Below are 22,767 nucleotides of genomic sequence, written 5' to 3' on the forward strand. Positions count from 1 at the left end.
TAGCTTGTAAACATGTATTTACTGTTGTTGTTGTTTGTCTTTTGTCTTTTCTAGGGCCGTTACCCACGGCATATGGAGGTTCCCAGGCTAGGGGTCGAATCGGGAGTTGTAGCCACTGGCCTAGGCCAGAACCATAGCAATGCCAGATTTGAGCTGCGTCTGCGACCTACACCACAGCTCATGGCAATGCCAGATCCTTAACCCACTGAGCGAGGCCAGGGATTGAACCTGAAACCTCATGGTTCCTAGTCGGATTCGTTAACCACTGAGCCACGACGGGAACTCCTGCTTTTTTTTTCCCAGTAGTAATTCTAACAAGTTTATTACAAGGAAAATCAAATGCAAATTAAATATTGTGAAGAAAGTGAAAAGGCCTTGTAATATCACTTCTCAAAGACCACTTCTGCTAAAGCCTTCTCTTTTCTTTCAATCTGCTAAGTGTCTGTACTAGACTTTTCCTTATGTATAGTCTATTTTAAGTTAAAAATGGAATTGTTGTACATTCTGTACTACATCTTCTTTCCCCCAACCGCCCCTCTTTTTTGGCCACCCCACCGCAAATGGAACTCCCTGGTCAGGGATGAGATCCAAGCCACAGATGTGGCAATGCTGAATCCTTAACCCACTGTGCTAGGCTGGGGATCGAACCTGAATCCCAGAGCTCCCAAGAAGCCACAGCAGAAACTCTGCAACTTGCTTTTTAAATTTAATACTATATCATATGTCATGGTAAACACTGTTTCTGTGTCATTATATGTAAATTTACTTCATTAATTTTTTTATTAAAAAAATTAAAGTATAGCTGATTTACAATGTTGTGCCAATTTTTGGTGTACAACAAAGTGACCCAGTTATACATGTACATACATTCCTGTTCTTGTATTATTTTCCATCGTGGTCTATTCCTACTTCATTAATTTTTAAAGGCTCCTTTGCATCCCATTGTATGGATGTATCATTATTTATTGGTACTGAATTGATGGATAGTTAGGTTACTTTTATTTTTTTCACTTTTTTTTTTTTTTTTTTTGTATTTTCTAGGGTTGCACCTGCAGCATATGGAGGTTTCCAGGCTAGGGGTCTAATCGGAGCTGTAGCTGCCAGCCTACGCAAAGTGGGATTCGAGACGAGTCTGTGACCTACATCACAGCTCACAGCAACACCGGATCCTTAGCCCACTGAGAGGCCAGAGATTGAACCTGCAATCTCATGGTTCCTAGTTGGATTTGTTAATCACTGAGCCACAAGGGGAACTCCTATTTTTTCACTATTAAAGATGTTACAACATTTTATTTCTACCTATTTCTTTTGAGCATTTATAGAAGTATTTATACAGGATAAATTCCTAAATGAGCAGACATTGGGTCACAGAATATGCACATTCAAATGTTTTATTCTGTTAAATTGTTCTTGTATGAATGAACTTTCCCTATATGCTTATAATACACAAGGCAGAGTATTCTAATTTACTAAAATGTGCTGGTTTGACTGTCAAAAATACTTCATTATTACTTTCTTTTTTTTTTAGGGCCACACCTGCGGCATATGGAGGTTCCCAGGCTAGCGGTCTAATTGAAGCTGTAGCCTCTGGCCTATGCCACAGCCACAGCAACTCAGGATCCGAGCCACGTCTGCGCCCTACACCACAGCTCATGGCAATGCTGGATCCTTAACCCACTGAATGAGGCCAGGCATCGAACCAGCAACCTCATGGTTCCTAGTCAGATTCATTAACCACTGAGCCATGATAGGAACTCCAAATCTTTCACAATATCTTTACTAGTTCTTTTTCTCTTAAGTGTCCCCTACTTTTTCTTTTTTCTGTTTGATTATCTTTTTCCTACTTACCAATGCTCTTTATATTTATCTATATATGCTGTGAATATTCTTCCTAGTTTATTTTCTTTTAACTTATGTTCTTTTGGACTTGAATTTTTATATAGTCAATGTCAATCTTTTTCTTCATGGTCCCTGTTTTGTTATTAAAGAGAAGTAAAACCTTCAGTGAAGGATTTTCAACAGATATTAAAAGATTGCATTTTTGGGAGTTTCCGTCGTGGCGCAGTGGTTAACGAATCCGACTAGGAACCATGAGGTTGCGGGTTCGGTCCCTGCCCTTGCTCAGTGGGTTAACGATCCGGCGTTGCTGTGAGCTGTGGTGTAGGTTGCAGACACGGCTCGGATCCCGCGTTGCTGTGGCTCTGGCATAGGCCGGCGGCTACAGTTCCGATTAAACCCCTAGCCTGGGAACCTCCATATGCCACAGAAGCGGCCCAAAGAAATAGCAAAAAGACACACTCACACACACACACACACACACACAAAAAGATTGCATTTTTGAAAGATTTGATTCTTGAGAGGGAGAGTAGATTAGTGGTAAGCAGCTATTAAGTAGAAAATATTTATTTTACTGTAAAAATCAACTAAAGTATACAGTACCTCATTTAGAATTAAAACTACTGGATAACTTAGTAAAATGACAAGATATCAAGTTTTATTATAAAAAATTTTATCTAACTGCATCATTAAACACAAAGCAAAATGATATATCCACCCCTATTAAGTTTCTCACTTGTTCTTCTCTCTTGACCTTAGTCAAGCATGTGGTTTCTCTTCATTAGGTTTTCCTACTGTCAATTACAGGTGTTACATACAATTTAAAACACATCCTTTACTAATCAGTTGATTAGATGAACTAGCTTTCTTAACTCATTTGAAATCCAATTTCTTGAATAAGTCTTCAGTATACACTGAAGAAAAAATATTACATTATTTGTTCTAACAAAAAGTGTGAACCTTCTAACCTCAGTTTTAAGAAAAAGGACATGTAGAGTGAATACTAACTTCTGCATATATGATTCACAAGTATAAACACATGGAAAAGACTGAGAGCAAGTATACCTGTGTTTTAAGAGTTCGTTCAGTATTGATATTCTTTTCAAAGGCGGCCTTAAGATTACTGATCTCCTCCTCCTTCTTCAATTTATATTCTGTCAACAAATTATATAAAATGTTATGTATGGCACTAATTTCTGCCTTGAAAAGTAACAATGTCCTTAATTATTTAAGTTAATATATACTATATAATAACTTTCAGTGACTTCACTGAGATAATTTTTTTCTCAGCTTTATTGAGGTATAATTGACAAATATAATTTTAAGATATAAAGGGTACAATGCGATGAGTTGATATGTGTATAATTGTGAAAGGATTTCCCCACAATCAAGTTAATTAACACATCCATCACCTCATCTTTATCTTTTTTTTCAGTGAGGGGTGATAAGAATAGGTTCTACTAAGATAATATTTAAGGCTACAAAGCTTCTTAACATATGGAAACAAATATTTCAAAAACCTAATGGACAACATAAATAGCTAAAGATTTACCTCTGAACTTGATTTAACATTATGATTTTTTAAAAATCCTACATACCTTCCTCTGCCTTCCTCATTTTATCAGTTAGCTCTTCATTTTCTTTTCTTAGTAAATCAATATCTTTGGTTAGCATGCTGTTCGTTTCTTCGAGCTAAACAAAGCACAGAAAGTTATATGTAAGCTATATGGTCTCTTTGTTAGTCTCATATTAAAAGCAATAACCTTTAAAAAAATTTCTTCCATCTTCTATAGATGAGGACAGGTCAGACATTGCTTAATTATAAAAATGTCTGGGGGAGTTCCCATTGTGGCACAGTGGAAACGAATCCAACTAGTATCCATGAGGACGCGGGTTCGATCCTTGGCCTCACTTAGTGGGTTGAGAATCTGGCATTGCTATGAGCTGTGGTATAGGTCACAGACACGGCCTGGATCCCATGTGGCTGTGGCTATGGCACAGGCTGGCAGCTGCAGCTCTGATTCGACCCCTAGCCTGGGAACTTCCATATGCTGCCAAAAAAAAAAAAAAAAAAAGGCTGGTTTCCAGTTTAAAATATGTGGATATAATTAAATTCAAAATATTTTATTTATTTACTTTTGGCCACACCCATAGCTTGTTGAAATTCCCAGGCTAGGGATGGAACCTGTGCCTTGGCTGTAACAAGAGCTACAGCAGCGACAGCACAGGGTCCTTAACCTGCTGAGCCATGAGGGAACTCCTAAAGTATTTTAAAACAATTGTTAGCTTCCAAAAATTATTTCAGTGTGTGTATGTATACACATACATATACATATGAATGAAAGGAATAAAAAAAATGTAATGAAAAGAGAACAAGACTAGAAAGTAGGAAATCAGTATTTTAGTTTTCTAGCTCTGTGACCATCAACAAGTCACAATCTTTGTGGGCCTCAGTTTCTTCATCTAAATGATGATGATGAAAATGACAATTTAAAATGTTTGATTGAGTGTTGTATAGCTGTTAGCATAAATGATACCATCGTATACCCACACAGTTCCTTCTGTACTTCTCCAACACTACGCAGGACTGTACTGTGCAATAAAATCATTTCTTTGACACTAAGAGCTTTGTAGTTAATATTCTTTAATAATCATTAGGACCAGGTGGCCTCCATGCTCTGGTGGTCCTCAAATAATGATGAAGACCTTTGCTGATGTGTTCCTGGTACCTGTGAGATTAGTTACCCATTCATAAATTTTTTTTCTTTTATTATCTTTATTTTCTTTTTGGCTGCCCTGAGGCACATGGAATTCCCAGGCCAGGGATCAGATCTGAGCTGTAGCTGTGATCTAAGCTGCATCTGCAGCAATGCCAGATCCTTAACCCACTGTGCTGGGCCAGGGATTGAACCTGTATCCCAGAGTGCTCCCAAGATGCCAGCAATTCCCTTATGCCAAAGCAGGAATTCCCACAAATTTTTTTTTTTTTTTTGGTCTTTTTAAGGTCGCACCCATGGCATATGGAGGTTCCCAGGCTAGGGGTAGAATTGGAGCTTTAGCCACTGGCCCATGCCAGAGCCACAGCCATGCCAGGTCTGAGCTGCATCTGAGACCTACTCTACAGCTCACGGCAATGCCAGATCCTTAACCCACTGAGCAAGGCCAGAGATCGAACCTGTGCCCTCATGGATGCTAGTCAGATTCGTTCCTGCTGAGCCACGATGTGAACTCCCCATAATGCACTTCCTGTCGTTTTTAAATACTTACTCTCCCATACCCAAGGTTAACTATAAAATTGTCCCCACGAGTTTTCATTGTGGCTCAGAGGGTTAAGAACCTGACATAGTGTCCATATGGACATGGGTTCGATCCCTAGCCTTGCTCAGTGGGTTAAGGATCTGGTGTTGCCATAAGCTGTGGTACTGGCTGGCAGATGCAGCTTTGATTTGACCCCTAGCCTGGGAGCTTCCATATGCTGTTAGTCCAGCTGTAAAATGATGCTTCCTGATTGTTGTCTGTGGGATCCCACTCCGTAAGTTACCCTATAATAAGTGAACTGACCCATTGATTATACAGAGCTGCCTAACTTGTTTTTCAGTCCCAAGATATCTTCTCAGTTCAATGAACACTTTTTGTTCCCTCTGTCCTCCAAATAATTACTTTCGTAGTATATATTCAGCATTCTATTTATATTATTTCATTTAATCTTCCTAAGAATCCTGTGGAAGGAGTTCCTTTGTGGAACAGTGGGTTAAGGATCCAGTGTTGTCACTAAGGTGGATTGGGTCATTGCTGTGGCCTGGGTTTAGTCCCTGGCCCAGGAATTTCCACATGCTGTGGAAACGGACCAAAAATATTTTTTTAAAAATCCTGTGGAATAGGTATCAATAGGAATAATTTCTATTTTTATAGATAAAAAATCAGATACTTGGAAAAGTTAAAGCAAACTGCCAAGACCAAGTAATTTCTTAGGCGCAAAGCTGGAATTTGAACCCAGATCTGCTTATGCCAGAGCACTTATTGGTGGCTTAATCACCAAGAAGAAAAATCTCTGCAATTCTCCTTTCTAGCACCGTAATTTATATGCCAGTATAAATTTCAGAAATAGGTACTGGCTTTTCTATAACGGATTTGTAGATACCTACGAAGAATTGTTCATCCCAAAATGGTTTCTGGCCAAAAAAATCAGCTGCAATTTATTAATATAATAAAGCAAATGGATTTAAGCTAAGTATTTCTTCACATAAAATATATTAAGATCTAGAAAGAGAAAAAGATCTAATACACTGACTAAGAACTTCAGGAGTTCCTGTGGTGGCTCAGTGGAAGTGAATCTGACTGCTAATCATGAGGACACAGGTTCAATCCCTGGCCTCACTCAGTGGGTCAAGGATCCGGCATTGCCATGAGCTGTGGTGTACGTTGCAGACACGGCTCAGATCTGGCATTGCTATGACTGTGGTGTAGGCCAGCAGCTGCAGCTCCGATTTGACCCCTAGCCTGAGAACTTTCATGTGCTGTGGGTGTGGCGCTAAAAAGACAAAAAAAAAAAAAAAAAGGAAGAACTTCAATCATTAACAGTTGTTTTGGATTGTATAAACTATTTCATATATAAGTACAGGCTGACTACGTATAAGTAAATACTCATGCACAAACACTTACCCAAACACTTTAAAATGTGACCTGATTTAAATTAATTTTAATCACATAACTTATCACACTTACCCGACTAACTATGTGATCTTTATCCGTAATCTCTTGCCTATTTCTTGAAGCAGCTTTCTTGCTTTCTTGAGTCAATTCAAAATACTGTTCTTCCAGAAGTCCTCGAGCTAACTGCTCAGACTCAGCTTTTGTTTCTGCTAGATCCAACTGAGTTGCAAGAGTTTCTCTAATAGATTTAAAAGAAAAATGAATATAAACGAACTCAGTTCATCTTTTTAACTTATTATGCTTAAAAACACAATTATATTTAAATAATAAAAAGAATTAAATATTCTCCTGCTTAAAATAAACTTTGCATCCATTACAAACATTCTGTAACAGTAATGAATTTAATCTCTCACACTTAGAAAAACTAAAAAAAAAAATAAAGGACACTTTAATCTTGTACCTGCTATTCTGCTTAACTAAGAAGAGGTTAATAAAACAATGGCAAGCAGTATACTCCTGAAAAGGAACTTCCTGGGATCAGGAATAAAAGGTAGCATTGCACCTACCTTTGTATAAGTCTTTGGCTAGCAAATCAAGAGGCCAGACCTGAGCCCTTACCCTGTTCTATCACTAACTAATTGGGAGGAACATTGGGCAAGTTCCTTATACTTCCATTCAAATATTTAGAATGATAGAATTAAACTACATTATTTCTGAGGTTCCTTCCAGCTCTGAAATTCAATGAAATTATGAAGACTTGTAAACAGATTGGCAAACTACTATAAACTATTCTAAGAGTGCTCCTTGGGAATTGTACTTTAAAGCTTTTCAGAACTGACATTCAGAACACAACCAGATCACACCAGTATGCCTGTACTCCCCAAAGAACCTGTCTTCAATAAGTGATCTTGCATGATTGCAACCCCTATACACAGTAGGTGCTCAATAAAATATATGGTTACTAAATGAATGAATCACTTCCACCTATTTTCTACTAAGGGAGTATTACAAATAAAATTTTCTGTCTCAACCATAAAGTAACTAAAAATAATGGTAATAACATTCATTCATTTGTCCAACAAATATTTATTTGAATGTTCCTATGTGCCAAACACTGTTCTAGGAATTAGGGTATACAGCGCTAACAAACTCCTTGCTCTCAGAAAGCATACATTACTAGAGTGAGACAATTTAAAGAAATGACCAATGTATGCCACAGAGAACAACAATGAAAGGAAAGGTAGAAGAAGCTGTGAGGGTGGTTAATATTTTATAGAGTGTGGTTACTATTTTATAGAGGTGATCAAGGAGGCCTCTCTGCTAAGCTGACAACTGAGAAAATACATAAAGGAAATAAAAGAGTGAGCCAATGTATGTATCTGGGAATAATTTTAGGTAGAGGAAACATCTAGTAACAAATGCCTAAATGTTCTGAAGGAAGAGTGAGAGACGGGGTGCTGGGCAAGAAAACAATATTGCAAGGCTTTTTAAAACAATACAGGGATTTTGGCTTTTACTGAGTATTTTGTTTTTATTCTACTTTTAAAAGATCATCCTGGCTGCTGATGAAGATAAGACTAGTAGGAGAACAATGACAGAAGCAAGGATACCAGTAGGAGGCAAGTGAAATAATCAAGATTGGAGATGATGGCAGTTTGGATCAAGTTGGTAAATGATAAAAGTGGTGAGAAGTGATCAGAGTCTGAATATATTTTTTTTAGTTATAGCTAGTATTTATTGACAGATTGCATGTAGAGTATAAGAAAAATCCAGGATGATTGCAAGTTTTGGATTTAAGCAACTAGGAATAAAAGAATAGCTAATACTGACAGGAAAAATACGGAGAAGCAGGATGGCAAGGTGGGGGAACAAGGCATTTTTTCTGGACATGTTACATATAAGATGGCTTATTAAACATTCAAGTGGAGATATCAGACAGACAGCTGGGTTTACAAATCTGGAATTCAGGGGAGAACATACTTGTACACTGATGCAATTTAAAGCCACGAGGCTGAATGAGAATAAGCACGGAGTGATCCCTTGGGCCCTCCAAACTTTAACAGTCTCAGAGATGGAAAAGGACAAAAGAGCAAAAAAGGATGGGGAACGTTACCAAGTGTAATAAGAGGAAAAGAGAGTTTGATATCACAGAAGCCAAGTGAAGAAATTTTATCAAGAGATTCTGACATAATCAATTATGTCAATTGCTGCTATTAAATAAAATTAAAGCTGAGAACTGACTACAGTTTTTAAGTATGAGGAAGTCACTGGTGATCTTGAGAAAGGTTATTTTGGTAGAGTAGGAAGGCAGAAGTCGTGAGTGAGCTTGAGAGAAAATGGGAGAAGAGTACCTGATGATAAACATTATGTCACATTTCAAGGAAATGTGCTACAAAAGGAAGCCCAAAAGCCAGGATGCTACCTAGAAGTGGATATGCAGTTAAAGAAAAGGAGGTTGGTTACCTTTTAAGGAGATGTTTACCTGTATGCTTAGACAATAATGGGAATGGCTACAGAAAGGAAAAAAAATGATGTAGCAAAGATGAGAGAGAATTATTGGAGTTGTTATTAAGTAGGCAGAAAAGGATGGGATTGAGAAGCTGTTTGGATAAATTCATGTAAATTTTGTCCATCTACATTAATCAGTGAGGCCCTGATCTAGGTGTTGTGGATATACAATAGAGAATGGCAACAAAAATAAAACTTTCCAGGGAATTCCCTGGTGGTCTACTGGTTAGGACTCAGTGCTTTCTTTCTTGCTTGCTTTTTTAGGGCCGCACCCATGGCATTTGCTAGGGGCTGAATCAGAGCTACAGCTGCTGGCCTGGACCACAGCCCCAGCAATGCAGGATCTGAGTTGCATCTTTGAACTATACCACAGGACACAGCAACGCCAGATCCTTAACCCTCTGAGCAAGGCCAGGGATAGAACCCGCAACCTCATGGTTCCTAGTTGGATTTGTTTCTGCTGCACCACAACAGGAAATCCAGGACTCAGTGCTTTCATTGGCTAATTCTACTCTCCTTAGTTGTCATCTGGGGAATGTTATCTGAATCTCATATGGTAAAATGAAGGATCTATCCCTTCAATATGTTCCAGTAGCACGTTCTCAAACCCACCTACCTTAATTCTGTTTACTGACTAGATTCCGAAGCACTTAAATGTAAAAAACATATTAATAATTATATCACTGAATCACTGACACAAAGCACAGTACACAGCCCAATAGTGGGGATCAATATATTTATCTTTTTTTTTTGGTCTTTTTGCTATTTCTTAGGCCGTTCCCACGGCATATGGAGGTTCCCAGGCTAGGGGTCGAATCGGAGCTGCAGCCACTGGCCTATGCCAGAGCCAAAGCAACACGGGATCCAAGCCGTGTCTGCAACCTACACCACAGCTCACGGCAACGCCGATCGTTAACCCACTGAGCAAGGGCAGGGACCGAACCTGCAACCTCATGGTTCCTAGTCGGATTCGTTAACCACTGCGCCACGATGGGAACTCCAATATATTTATCTTAAATAGATCAACCAAGGGCAACTTAATGCTATGAAACAATACAGTACATGGCAGATTGGGGACTCCATCCACAGAGAATGTATACAAACTGGGACTGCACATTACACTGCAGATACCATGCAGACGAATGGCATCAGACTATGCTCTACAAAAGGAGTTTACTACTGTCACAGAGAAATAACCAGGAAATGTAGTTTTGTGCCTACCCTAGACTGTACCTAATGTCAATACCTTAATAGGATCTAAATACTGAATGCCAATGGTTACTAAAAGTAGAGGCAACCAGACATTATAAAGTTATATATGAAGTAGTCTCTAAAAATCAGATTTGAATCTGTTTAAGCCTCCAGATTAGGGATGTCAAATAAAACTTTCTACGATGACAGAAATGTTCTGCCTATGCTGTCCAACATGGTAGACACTAACCACATATGACTACTCAGCACTTAAAATGTGGCTAGTATCTCCGAGGAATTAAAGTTTTAATTCTTTTTTTCACTTTTTTTTTTTTTTAAGGAAGTTCCCAGGCCAGGGGTCAAATCAGAGCTGCAGCTGCCAGCCTACACCACAACCACAGCAACACCAGATTCGAGCTGCAGTTGTGACCTATATGGTAGCTCACAGCAACACCAGATCCTTAACTCACTGAGCGAGGCCAGGGATCAAACCTGCAACCTCATGGATACTAGTCGGGTTCATTTCTGCTGAGCTACAATGGGAACTCCTTCATTCATTTTACTAACTAAAATTTAAATTTAAATGGCTACAGGTGACTAGTGGCTACCACACTGGACAGTGCAACTCTAGATTTAACCACTGATTTGCAAGAAACACAGAAGGGCAATGAAAATGTTCAACTAACTAAAAAAATAAAATCGGCAAAATCATAACTGAGGAAAACTATACAGGACAAATGATTTAGTCCCGTCAATAAATAAATGTCTTGGAGTTCCCACTGTGGCTCAGCGCATTAAGAACTGGACATAGTGTCCATGAAGATGTGGGTTCAGTCTCTGGCCTTGCTCAGTGGGTTAAGAATCTGGTATGTGGCAAGCTGTGGCACAGGCTGCAGATGTGGTTTGGATCCGGTGTTGCTGTGGCTGTGGTGTAGGCCTGTGTATGCAGCTCTTGACTTGACCTTTAGCCCAGGAACTTCCATATGCCATAGGTGTGATTATAAAAAGAAAAAAAGACAAAAAATGTCAGGATAGTAATTATTCTAGTGTTGGGCAGGGATAAGGCCATAGCAGGAGCCGGGAGAGAGTGGGCTTCTGAGCTAGATAGCAAGGTTTTGTTCATGGGTGGTGGTTATAATGATATTTGTCATGTAATTCATAAAGGTGTACATGTAAATTATATATTTGTTTACTTCAACCATAAAAGTTAAAGCTGTCTGTTCTGACACTAGCTATGAGCAGTTGTCAGCTTTATAAGATTACCTCCTCATAAGATGAAAAGCACAGATGCAATGGAAATGAACCTGCATTAGGAGTTCCTACTGTGGGTCAGAGGTTAACAGACCCGACTAGCATCCATGAGCGATCCCTGGCCTCGCTCAGTGGGTTAAAGATCTGGCATTGCTGTGGCTGTGGTGCAGGCTGGTAGCTAGAGCTCCAATTTGACCCCTAGCCTGGGAACCTCCATATGCCGTGGGTGCAGCCCTAAAACACACACACACACACACACACACAAAAAAAAAAAAAAAAAAAAGAAAGAAAAGAAATTAACCTGCATTATAATACTAAGGGGAAGACCTTAAATACCTTTACCTAATATAAAATAATGACTTGCATCAAATTATTTCTTCACCATAAAGGGAAATTTTAATCTAAATCTGGTTTGATTTGTTCTCAATTAGCCCAATAAGATTTACTATTCCACCGCCATGAGAATAATGGCACATCTACTCCATATCTTAAAACTTTAAGATGCTTTGCTATAGTACTGATACTTATTCTAAAGTAAACTGGACATACTTTTCATTTTGCAGTTCCTGTATTTTCTTTAAATTTTCTCTGTTTTTTTCTTCAATTTCTTCCTTAAGTTCCTTTACCTGGGTTTTATAAAGTGTCTGCAAAACAAGTGATAAGAAAAATTAAGTGTTTGTGGTGGGTTAAAAACCAGTTTGATAGTTTATTATAAAGTTAACACATGAGCCAACAATTCCAGTACCAAGTATTTACCCCAAACGAATACAAATATATATCCATACAAAGTCTTATTTATATATGAATTTTCATTGCAGCTTTATTCACAATAACTCCAAACTGGAAAAAAAACCCAGATATCTATCAACAGATGAATTTTTAAAACTGATGTACTCATACTCCTCCACAATAAAAAGGAATGAACTACTAATATATACAACATGATAAATCTAAAAAAGGTTAAGCTGTGTGAAAGCAACCAGGTGCTAAAGAGTAGGTACATGATTCCACATAGTAGAAATTGTGGAACAGGTGAAAATAATCAACAGGACAGAAAGTACATCAATGGTTGCCTGCAGATACAGCTGGGTGGAGAAGAAGGAAGGCCAGGAGGGAATTTTTTAAAGGCGAAGGAAAGGTTTTATATGTTGATTGTGGTGGTAGTCACACAGTATACACCCTTGTCAAAACTTACCAACGACTCAAAATGGGTACAATTTATTACACAGAAATTATACCCCAAAGGTTTATTAAATACTACATTGATTTGGGAAAAACATTATAAAAAAAACTTAGCAAGCATAACTTATTCAAAGGTAGTTCAATTCTTGAAGTGCACAATGTTAGAGAAATCACTTCTCTTTTGGGTGATGAAGTGGGAGATTAGGAGAGGTAGAAGAAATACCTATAAACAAGATTTATCAAGTGTTCTGTTAACTTATTACACAACACTGATTCTTCTAAAATTCACTACCTTTTTTGTCAATTCCATCAAGAAATATTTAATTCACTGTTAGGTGCTGAAGTTAGAGTAAACTTCCCATTCCACTTTTTTTAAAAAAATCTTTTTTGCTTTTTTTTAGGGCTGCAACTGTGGCATATGGAAGTCAAATCAGAGCTGTAGCCTCCGGTCTATACCACAGCTAGAGCTGCACCAGATCCAAGCTGAGTCTGCGATCTATATCACACCTCATGGCAACACTGGATCCTTAACCCAATGAGTGAGGCCAAGGGCTGAACCTGCGTCCTCATGGATACTAGTCAGGTTCTTACTGCTGAGCCACAATGGGAACTCCCCAATTCTAAAGTCTATGTATTTTTTTTAAACTACCCTTTTTAGTTTAAAAGACAAGGGAAAAAAAATAGTAAGGTCCAGCAAATAGCTGTGGAGAACTACTTTTATACTGTACATTTAATTATCTAAGAAATAGCACTTCTCTAGGGAAAAAAAATACATTTCTATGGGAATGCAAATGAAGAATGATGTCTAATTTATGTAGTTTAAATGTTTACAATTTCTAAAATGAAATAATCCATTTTGCCTTTAGGAATCAGATTCTCTTTTCTCTGACTTCAATTCCTGAATTTTATGAGTAATTAATGAGATTAAAAAAATCAGATTTGAGAGCCTAGACTAAAGAAAACCTTAAATTTGGTTTATAATAGCTTATCAAATTTAACAGCATCTAACCTAGTTCTTCACAAGCAATGGAATAAATCCTAACTAAGACAGGGTAATATTTTGTATTGTTTTTACAGAAGCAAAAATCAAGAATCCATAGGAACCACCACAAGTCATTTGACATCCATCTCAAAATATGAAGGCAATGAATGATTGCTCTGTGGAATCCTAAAGACAAGAAGATGTACATGATATTATAGACCACTTTTAAGTCAGTACCACACACTTTCAATAATTAGGGTTAATTTACACTCAAGAAAAGGTTTTTTCAACAATCTTGAATGTAAAAAAAAAGGTTTTAAACATGTTCCACTGACAGTACAATAAGCCAAGAAGAAATATCCAAAAATAGAAAGTCACCATGTTTATTAGGAGATAAGCAGAAAGAGCAGAGCATGAAGCTCTTAATTGTGTTAAATTCTGTAGAGTTCTAATATTGTCCAGAAATCTGGGGAAATCATTATTTCCAATAATGCTCACACTTGGTTTCTAAGGCATGTTTACCAGTGCAACTCAAACTCCATGCATTTGATTACAATGCATAAAGCTCACAAGAAAGGTGGCTGCCATCTAACAGTAATGGGGCAGCTAGGTATACATTAAGTTGACATGGCATGCCACAGCTTGGCAACCAAAAGAAATAAACAAAAATTCAAAGGTTTCAACAAAGCCTCAAATCATTAGCCATAAATTCTGATCAACAGTAGTAGTGAAAACAACTTGGCCTGCAGCAAATAAAAAAGTGATTTTTATGGAGAAAAAGTTTAACACGCATAAAGTGCACACAGAGGTAAAGGAGGAAAAGCTTTTTAAACATTAGTTATACCTAAACTATATGTAGTTATGCTTATAGATGTATGTATGTAGGCCACTGTAATGTTCATGCATGAACCACACATGATAATACTGGCACTTGAAACCACTAGAGTTTGCTACCAGATAGAGCCCTTAAAAAGTTGTTTTTTTTTTTTTTTTTTTTTTTGTCACACCCATGACATGCAGAAGTTCCTGGGCCAGGGATCAAACTGGTGCCATAGCAGTGATAACAATGGATCCTTACCCCTCTAGACCACAGAGAACTCCAACAAAGTCTTAAATGTAGCTCCAGTTTGAAAGGAATTCTGGAAATACTTGCAAAAACAGTCATGTCAACTTAAACATGAAAATAGATTCAGAAATTAAATGGAGAGATTGGAGGTAAGAAAGGGGAAAAACCCACTTTATAATCATTTGAAAAAGAATCACATTTCACATAAAGAATCTAAATACCTTTTTTTTTTTTTTGTCTTTTTGCTATTTCTTGGGCCGCTCCCGCAGCATATGGAAGTTCCCAGGCTAGGGGTCGGGTTCCCAGGCTAGGGGTCGAATTGGAGCTGTAGCTGCCAGCCTACACCAGAGCCACAGCAACTCGGGACCTGAGCCGCGTCTGCAACCTACACCACAGCTCACGGCAACACCAGATCGTTAACCCACTGAGCAAGGGCAGGGACGGAACCCGCAACCTCATGGTTCTTAGTCGGCTTCGTTAACCACTGTGCCACGACGCGAACTCCTAAATACTTTGTTTTGAGTCAAGTTTTGAAACAGTCTATATGTTAAAAATGATTCTCACCGAGAAATATTGCTCTGCTTCAAGCTGATCTTGTAGCTCCCGCATCTGCCCTTCATTTCCTCTGTATTGTCTTCAGACAAAAGAGAAAACAGTAAACAAATGTTCTTATTTACAGTAGACTATTATTCTTTGTTTCTTAAAGTTGCTAAATTAAAAAAGGTTTACTAAAATGACTTCTGTTTAAAAAAAAAATCATACCTCATTACACAGTATTATTACATTAGTTATATTTGGTTAGGCCACATTGTCTGGTTCCATGTTATAAAAGCTCCTTATAAAATGATACTATGAAAAGGGAACACTTTTCTACTGAAGATCACTTTCAGGAGCGTATTAATTGTAGGTTAAACCAAAATGCAAAAATAAAAGATTTTGGGGGTAAATTTTTATAGAGAAAAGCTTTCCTAAGGTCCATTTAAAATGTCTTATGTAGTAAGAAAACAATTAAAAACATTAACACATTTAGTAAATGAGAATTATTCAGTACTATATTTTATGGTCAATTAAGCAGAAGGGTAGGGTGGAAATGAAAACTCAGAAAATTAAGAAGGGAGGCACTAAAAACAACTGAAAGGAGGAGTAACACAGATAAAGAGGTGAGTACATGTAAACACATACATGAAAACACTGCTCACAGAGAGGAACAGGTTCAAAAAAACAACCCAAAGACAGCTATTCAATGATGAACAATTCCATATGTGGCTGCTGGGTTTTCATACTAGGTAGTAATAACCTTTTATTTTTAGCATATGATTGACAAAAAGTACTCAGATGAACGCTGAACAGAAATTATTTTGGGAGAATAAAACTAAAACACATTACTTGGTAAAAACAGTGGCTCTAAAAGGTGGAAAGAATTTTACCAATACAAACCAACAACATCAAAACTGACAATTTTGTTCAAGAGTTACAGTGTTTAAATAAAGCTGACAAATGAAGTTATATATTTGGGGGAAATAAAATCACATAATTTTGCATAAAATATACTCAACTCTGATATTAAATTTCTGAAGCATGGCCTTACACAAATTCTCAAAATATTGCTTTGTCTCTGTTTTAAGTAATCAGGCATATCACATCTCAGAATAGAAGAAAAGGACATTCTGTATTTTGAGATGAATCAAAGAAACAAAATAAAACAAACAAATTCAGGGTCATCAAGTCTAGTTCTAGTTTCTAAATAAAGAAACCCTGAACAATTCTTTCCATAAGGTACTAAATCCTTAATAAAAAGGTTATTTTTGACTTTCTTAATGCTGGTATGAAGAAACATGACTTTTGTGAATATGAAAATCATGAGAAAAATTTCTTCCACCATAAACAGACTTGTTGTAAAGTCAGTGGTCTTTTTTTTTTTTTTTTGGTCTTTTTGCCTTTTCTAGGGCCGCTCCCTTGGCATACGGAGGTTCCCAGGACAGGTGTTTAATCGGAGCTGTTGCTACCGGCCTGTGCAGCAATGTGGGATCCGAGTCACACCTGCAACCTACACCACAGCTCGCGGCAACACCCGATCCTTAACCCACTGAGCAAGGCCAGGGATTGAACCCGCAACCTCATGGTTCCTAGTCGGATTCGTTAACCACTGCACCACGATGGGATCTCTTAAAGTCAGTAGTCTTGATAATGTCCTGTTTTCCCTCTTTTAAAGGCCTGTATTTATTTAGTAAGCCTGTCCTTCCAAGACCTCAATTTCCTTGCAAACTTTCTTTGCAAACACATTTTTAAATTTTTTCTAAATACTTTTCCCTAAGTCCTTCGTTCACATAATCTATACACACATAAAATATCAAACACATAAGCGAATGCTGAACATATAAAGAAATCATGAATGTTATTTCTGAAACTTACTTTGTAAGCTGAGCTAACTCAAATTCTAACAATCTTTTTGCTTCCAATAATGTATTTATTTCCTGTTTCATCTGCTTTTGTAAACCTTTTAAATTGTCTGACTCAAATGCTTGAGTCTTCAATTCATTTTGTAACAATAGTCGCTTATTTGATTCCTGCTCCAGTTGGAGGGTTAGATTCTTAACCTATGAATGAGAAAAATAATTGTGATTATAAATCTCTTAAATAATTATTAGACATTACTGTAAAGACTACTAATCAAGTACACTATAATTCCTCATACAAAAAGACTATTAGTATTCTAAAAAGTCTCCTCTGGTTTCTGCATTTATTACTGTAGAAATTTATCATTAAGTCAAATTAATTTCCAAATTTCAGATATGAGATTTTGGGTCAAAATAAATCTGGTTTCTTTGTACTCTAACCTGTAAGGAAATTTTGGAGTAGGTAACTTTTTGGGGGGACATTCCTAAATGGTATTTAAATTTACCTGTTCATTCAGAAATGTTTATGCTCTAATCTATAACCCTTTGAAGTTTACAAAACAAACTGAGTATATATTTAACTCAACTTGAATATTTATCAACTGCTTATTAGATGTTAGGGCTAAAAAACTTAAAATTCTTTTTTTAAAAAAATTCTTATGTTTACATGCTTTATGATTTATTGTTTACTTTGCTAGTCCAACCACTGGCCATTCTCTGAATCCTAATGTATTCCTCAGATCCTCAACCATGACAAACTCTCCATTACTGCACAGTTACTGCACGTGCTGGTCTTTCTTACCTTCATTTATTCTTTCTTCAGCTCTTAAATGTCATACCCGTAGTGACATGATTAGTCCTAACACTCTGGTATGTCCTCTTTAAGTATGTCATATGCTGGAAGTCACCATTTTAGTATGTCTTTCCCTTTGGGTAGTAAGTTTCACAAATGTCAAAAACACAGCTATCTTATTCAGTATTCTAACTCCTAGCAAAGAACTAGGCGGATAACGTGGTCAAAAGTTATATGTACATACGTATTTTTCTTTTTTGGGCCATACTTGTGGCATACAGAAGTTCCCAGGCCAGGGACTAAACCCGTACCACAGCAGTGATCACTTTTGTCTTTACTTAAAAAATGTTTCCTCTACCAACGCAGGCTTCTGACGTTCACACTACCGCCTTTTCAGGTCTTACTCAACCTATAAAATATAAGTGATGTCCTATTCCTACCTTGTGAAGGCTTTTTTCCTCATTAGTCTAGTCTTCTTCTCTAATTGACAGATGTGGACTAATTACCTTCAGTCTTAAAATTTCTAAAGTACATATACTAATCACTAGGATATAATGCCACTTTATTTCCTTATTTACTGCTTCATAAATGTGTACCCTGTGTTTTCTATCAACCTAAATCAGACAGGACTCTGCAGTTTAACATTTCTTTTGAAATCTAAAAGCATTGATCTTCTTTAGGATTACTGGATACCTTATAATAAAGAAGGTTTTGTTTTTGGCTGTTTTCTTAAAAAACAAATGGTCAATTTCTTCAGGGGAGGGGCTGTGACATTTCCATACAGTTCTACTGTCACAGTGCAAAATGTCATAGAACCTGTGGTGTGAATGTTCAATAACTATTTGAAGATGAAAATTCTAGGAGCTAGGGATCTAATGGTGACTTCACAGCAATGAACATATACAAATGGTTGTTTTATTCAAATCTCCACCATGTTGTTTAAATCATAGGTAATTTTCAGCCATTAACAATGATTTTCTCTTTCATAAGATGAACAAAATTAGTTCTTATTTTTCTTACTTCATCCTCCATTCTTTCTTTATTTTCGGTCAAATGCTCTAGTTTCTGCTGAGATTGTTTTAGATCAACGTCTAACATGGAGCACTGCTTCTCAATTTGAACAACCCTATTTTCAGCTTTCTCTCGAGCTTCTCTCTCTTCCTTAAGCTTTTTCTCCATCTCTGTCAAAGAAAAAGTTACAAACATTTAAAGAAAGACTAATTTAATACTTTTCACTTTTTCTTTTTTTTTTTTTTTTGGTCTTTTTGCTATTTCTTTGGGCCGCTCCCGCGGCATATGGAGGTTCCCAGGCTAGGGGTCGAATCGGAGCTGTAGCCATTGGCCTACGCCTGAGCCACAGCAACTCGGGATCCGAGCCGCGTCTGCAACCTACACCACAGCTCACGGCAGCGCCAGATCATTAACCCACTGAGCAAGGGCAGGGACCGAACCTGTAACTTCATGGTTCCTAGTTGGATTCGTTAACCACTGTGCCACGATGGGAACTCCACTTTTCACTTTCATAGGCTGTGTAAGACACATTGGTGCCAAAGATCCTTTTAGCCTTGGGATCTTTTAGAGCTACTCTTTACAGAAGTTCTAACATTGTGAATTATTTGTATAGTGGGATCTCTAAAGGAAGAGAGTCATAAAAATATAATTAATCCTCCAAACCCAGCCCATGACCAATGATATGAAAGATTATTCAGTGCCATCTTCAGATCAAAAGGTGAAAGTATAGCTGGAAAAAAAGCAAAGTATCTAAGGAGAAAAATGGAGGTAGTTCAGATAAAAGTAAAAAAAATAGGTTGTGGTTACTGATTTATACCTAAGCATTGTTCCAGAAAAGTTTCAAGAGGCTTAAGGCTGCGATACTAACTTTATCTTTTATTTTTTTGGCATCGCCTGCAGCATGTAGGACTTCTTGGGCCAGGGGACAAACCTGAACGACAGCAATGACACTGTTGGAGCGTTAAACTGCTAAGCCACCAGGGAACTCCCAAACTTTAATTTATACAAATCCAGATAAATAAGATTCCATGACAGAATATTTAAGTATTATCAGAAGATACTAGTCTACAGTGAGGTTCCAGTTTTTTGTTTGTTTGTTTGTTTTGTTTTTTTAATGGCAGCACCTGTGGCATATGGAAGTTCTTGGGCCAGGGACGGAATCCTAGCCATAGTGGCATCCTACACCACAGCTGAAGCTATGCTGATCCTTAATCTTCTGTGCCGGGCTGGGTATCGAATCTGCACTGTCACAGAAACAAAGCTGGATCCTTAGCCAACTGTATCACAGCAGGAACTCCCGTAAGGTTCCTTTTTTTGACATATGTTAACTAAGGTTCTAGAGGTTAATTTTCTTTTCTTTCTCTCTCTCTCTCTCTCTCTTTTTTTTTTTTAAGGGCCACACCCGAGGCATATGGAGGTTCCCAGGCTAGGGGTCCAATCGGAGCTGTAACCACCGGCCTACACCGCAGTCACAGCCAATGCTGGATTCTTAACCCACTGAGGCAGGCCAGGGATCCAACCTGCCTCATGGATGCTAGTCGGTCGTTTCCACTGAGCAACGAAGGGAAATCCCTGGAGGTTAATTTTCTAGGATCTTGCAACTCCTAAGTTGCATCATCAGGATTCAAACTTAATAAATCTGCTTCCTCACTTTCAGACTGTCCTCTAGGTGACAAAATAGAAACCATCAGAATGGAGTTTCTTGAATAATTCCCAGATTTCTGGCTTGGGCTCCTGGATATTGAACACCACCATTATCCATAACCATGATAGTATCTCCATTTACTGAGCTTTCCATGTAGAGGCATTTTAAATGCATTTTCCAATCTAGTTTTTTTTTTAAATAGTCATAGGGTGGCTAAGAGGCAAAGCATATTTGTTGGATTACAAACCTGAGCTCAGAAACCTAAATAGCCATTAACCAAGACAGTAAGAGCAGGGGTAAGAACAGATAAGACACATAAGATCACAAGTTTTCCTTTAAATAAACTGAATTTAAGGTGCCAGATGATACTTCCAAGTTACAGTAGGTTAAAAATTGAGTAGAAGTGAAGGAAAGGAAGACATCTTTTTAGGAATTTGGTTATAAAAGGATGGAATAAAAGAGTGGCAATCAGTAAGGATCACAGGTTGCTATAAGGCTTGCCTTATTTTGTTTTTAAGATGGGAGACACTTGTGCATGTTTACAACAACTAAAGATTCAGTAGAGGAGAAAAAAAGGTTGAGAAGTAAGAAAAGAAAAAGAAATAATAAGTTCAGATAAGAGACTGGATCCGAGTACAGCTAGAACCTCTTAGTGAGGACAGGAAGAGAATCACCCTCCTCTAAGATGAGAGGGAAGATAATGAAGATGGGCAATGTGGTAGGACAGGCTAAGTTAGAGAATTAGCTTCTGAGAAGTTCACATCTTTGCTTTCGCAATTTTTTAAAACAGGAGAATGTTCACCTAAAAGCGAATGATAAATGCCATAGGAAGCAAGGAGAGAAAGAGAAGTTTGGAAGAAGAAAATGATGAGTGATTTACATTAAAAAAGACAGCTCAGCTGAGGCTGGAGACAATACACTAGGCTAACATCCATCTGAAGAACTATTTGAAGTGATGCAAGTGGCTGGCTAGTCTGATCTAGGGTTGTATTCAGAGGCATAATACAGCAGAAATACAAAGGAATGAGGGAGTTGAGGGTACAAAGCAAGAAAACAGGTGAATTAACAGACAATGAATTCCAGACTAGATCTTGAAGAAAATAAAGGAACAGGCTGAAAAACTATGAGAAAAGAGAATCCACTGACTTTTATAGGAAGTAGAGAGTAGTAGAGTAAGGGAACTAGTAGAGTAAGGGAAACTATGATTTTTAAAAATGAAAGATCTCAAAAAAGAATAAAAGGAAAGCACCCTTTTCCCAGATCCACGTTTACAATTTCTAAGAGTTTGAACTGCTATAAAAATGAAATTTTAAACAGAATAAATTTTTGGTTGGCATTATTTAAAAACCAATCATGTAGAAAATATTAAAACTGACACTTACCACACATTGCAACAGACTTTGCTTCTTCAATAGATTGATGTTTGTCAGTTAAACGAGCTTTGGTTACTTTATGTTCATTTACCTCTTGTTCTAACCGTTGCTGTAATGATTTAAGCTTATAGTTTAAATCTATTTCTAAATTATTCTTTTCCTGTAAAATGAGAAGGAGAGTCATGTGATATGCTGTACAAAAGGCACATCATTAAACCTTACATTCATTAATATCTCATAAGAGATAACATATAAATCACATTGGCCTGAAATGTGATACCATATTTACTTAAATATTTTTATTCAGCACATAATTTTACATTATTCTTTCTTGTGTATTTCACGCTATTTATACTGTCTTACTTTAAAAGTCACAATAAGCATATATAATTAAAAGCAAAATGTCACTTTTCTTTACCCCTCCACTTCTTTCCATCTGAATCACTAGCCATGGCTCATGGTAGGACAGGGTTTTGCTGAGGAGGTTTTATTGCGAGGATCAGAAATGAACAGGACATTTCTTCAGTTCATTTAAACATTTTGTTACCTTAAAAAAATTAAATCACCTCTATTTATATTTGCATCTATATTTAAATTTACCTTGCTCCGATAAAAGAATAAGTCAAAATATATTCCATTCCTGTTTGGGTGCTTCTACTCCTCATTTTTCATCCCATTTCCATATTTATACCAGACTTAGACATCAAAAAGCTAATCTGAATGTCATAAAACATGTCCAAAGGATAAGTTAAATGGTGGGATTTTTGATCATTTACCTGAGGATCTACAAAACCTACAACATTTCAGGGAGGTATACTAAATCTGCATGTTATCTATTTAATCATTGTCTTAGCAAGGAAGGAACAAAGGATTTGTAATT

At 37.3% G+C, this 22,767-nt stretch overlaps 1 protein-coding gene across 7 annotated transcripts in view; it reads right to left on the reverse strand.

Moving 5' to 3' along the window:
• The window catches only part of ROCK1 (Rho associated coiled-coil containing protein kinase 1), a 151,034-nt gene that overhangs the window by 19,176 nt on the left and 109,091 nt on the right, over nucleotides 1–22,767 (reverse strand). For 4 of the 7 annotated variants that reach the window (XM_084964317.1, XM_005653400.4, XM_084964315.1 and 1 more), the window contains exons 18-25: nucleotides 21,897–22,047; nucleotides 18,879–19,039; nucleotides 17,082–17,266; nucleotides 15,234–15,303; nucleotides 11,989–12,083; nucleotides 6,562–6,727; nucleotides 3,435–3,528; nucleotides 2,902–2,990 (exon numbers count right to left, since the gene is read on the reverse strand). In XM_084964317.1, the coding sequence (XP_084820443.1) occupies nucleotides 2,902–2,990; nucleotides 3,435–3,528; nucleotides 6,562–6,727; nucleotides 11,989–12,083; nucleotides 15,234–15,303; nucleotides 17,082–17,266; nucleotides 18,879–19,039; nucleotides 21,897–22,047 (1,011 nt within the window). Of the gene's footprint in view, nucleotides 1–2,901; nucleotides 2,991–3,434; nucleotides 3,529–6,561; nucleotides 6,728–11,988; nucleotides 12,084–15,233; nucleotides 16,717–16,785; nucleotides 17,267–18,878; nucleotides 19,040–21,896; nucleotides 22,048–22,767 lie in introns of those variants that run through there. The other 3 variants (XM_084964319.1, XM_084964318.1, XR_014807728.1) reach the window with 2 other exon arrangements.

The sequence above is a fragment of the Sus scrofa genome, chromosome 6 (genome assembly GCF_054392235.1).
Source record: "Sus scrofa isolate SSC_HxYL_T2T_F1_AM1 chromosome 6, Sscrofa_HxYL_maternal_Yorkshire_Landrace_v2.0, whole genome shotgun sequence".
In the NCBI taxonomy this organism is placed as follows: domain Eukaryota; kingdom Metazoa; phylum Chordata; class Mammalia; order Artiodactyla; family Suidae; genus Sus; species Sus scrofa.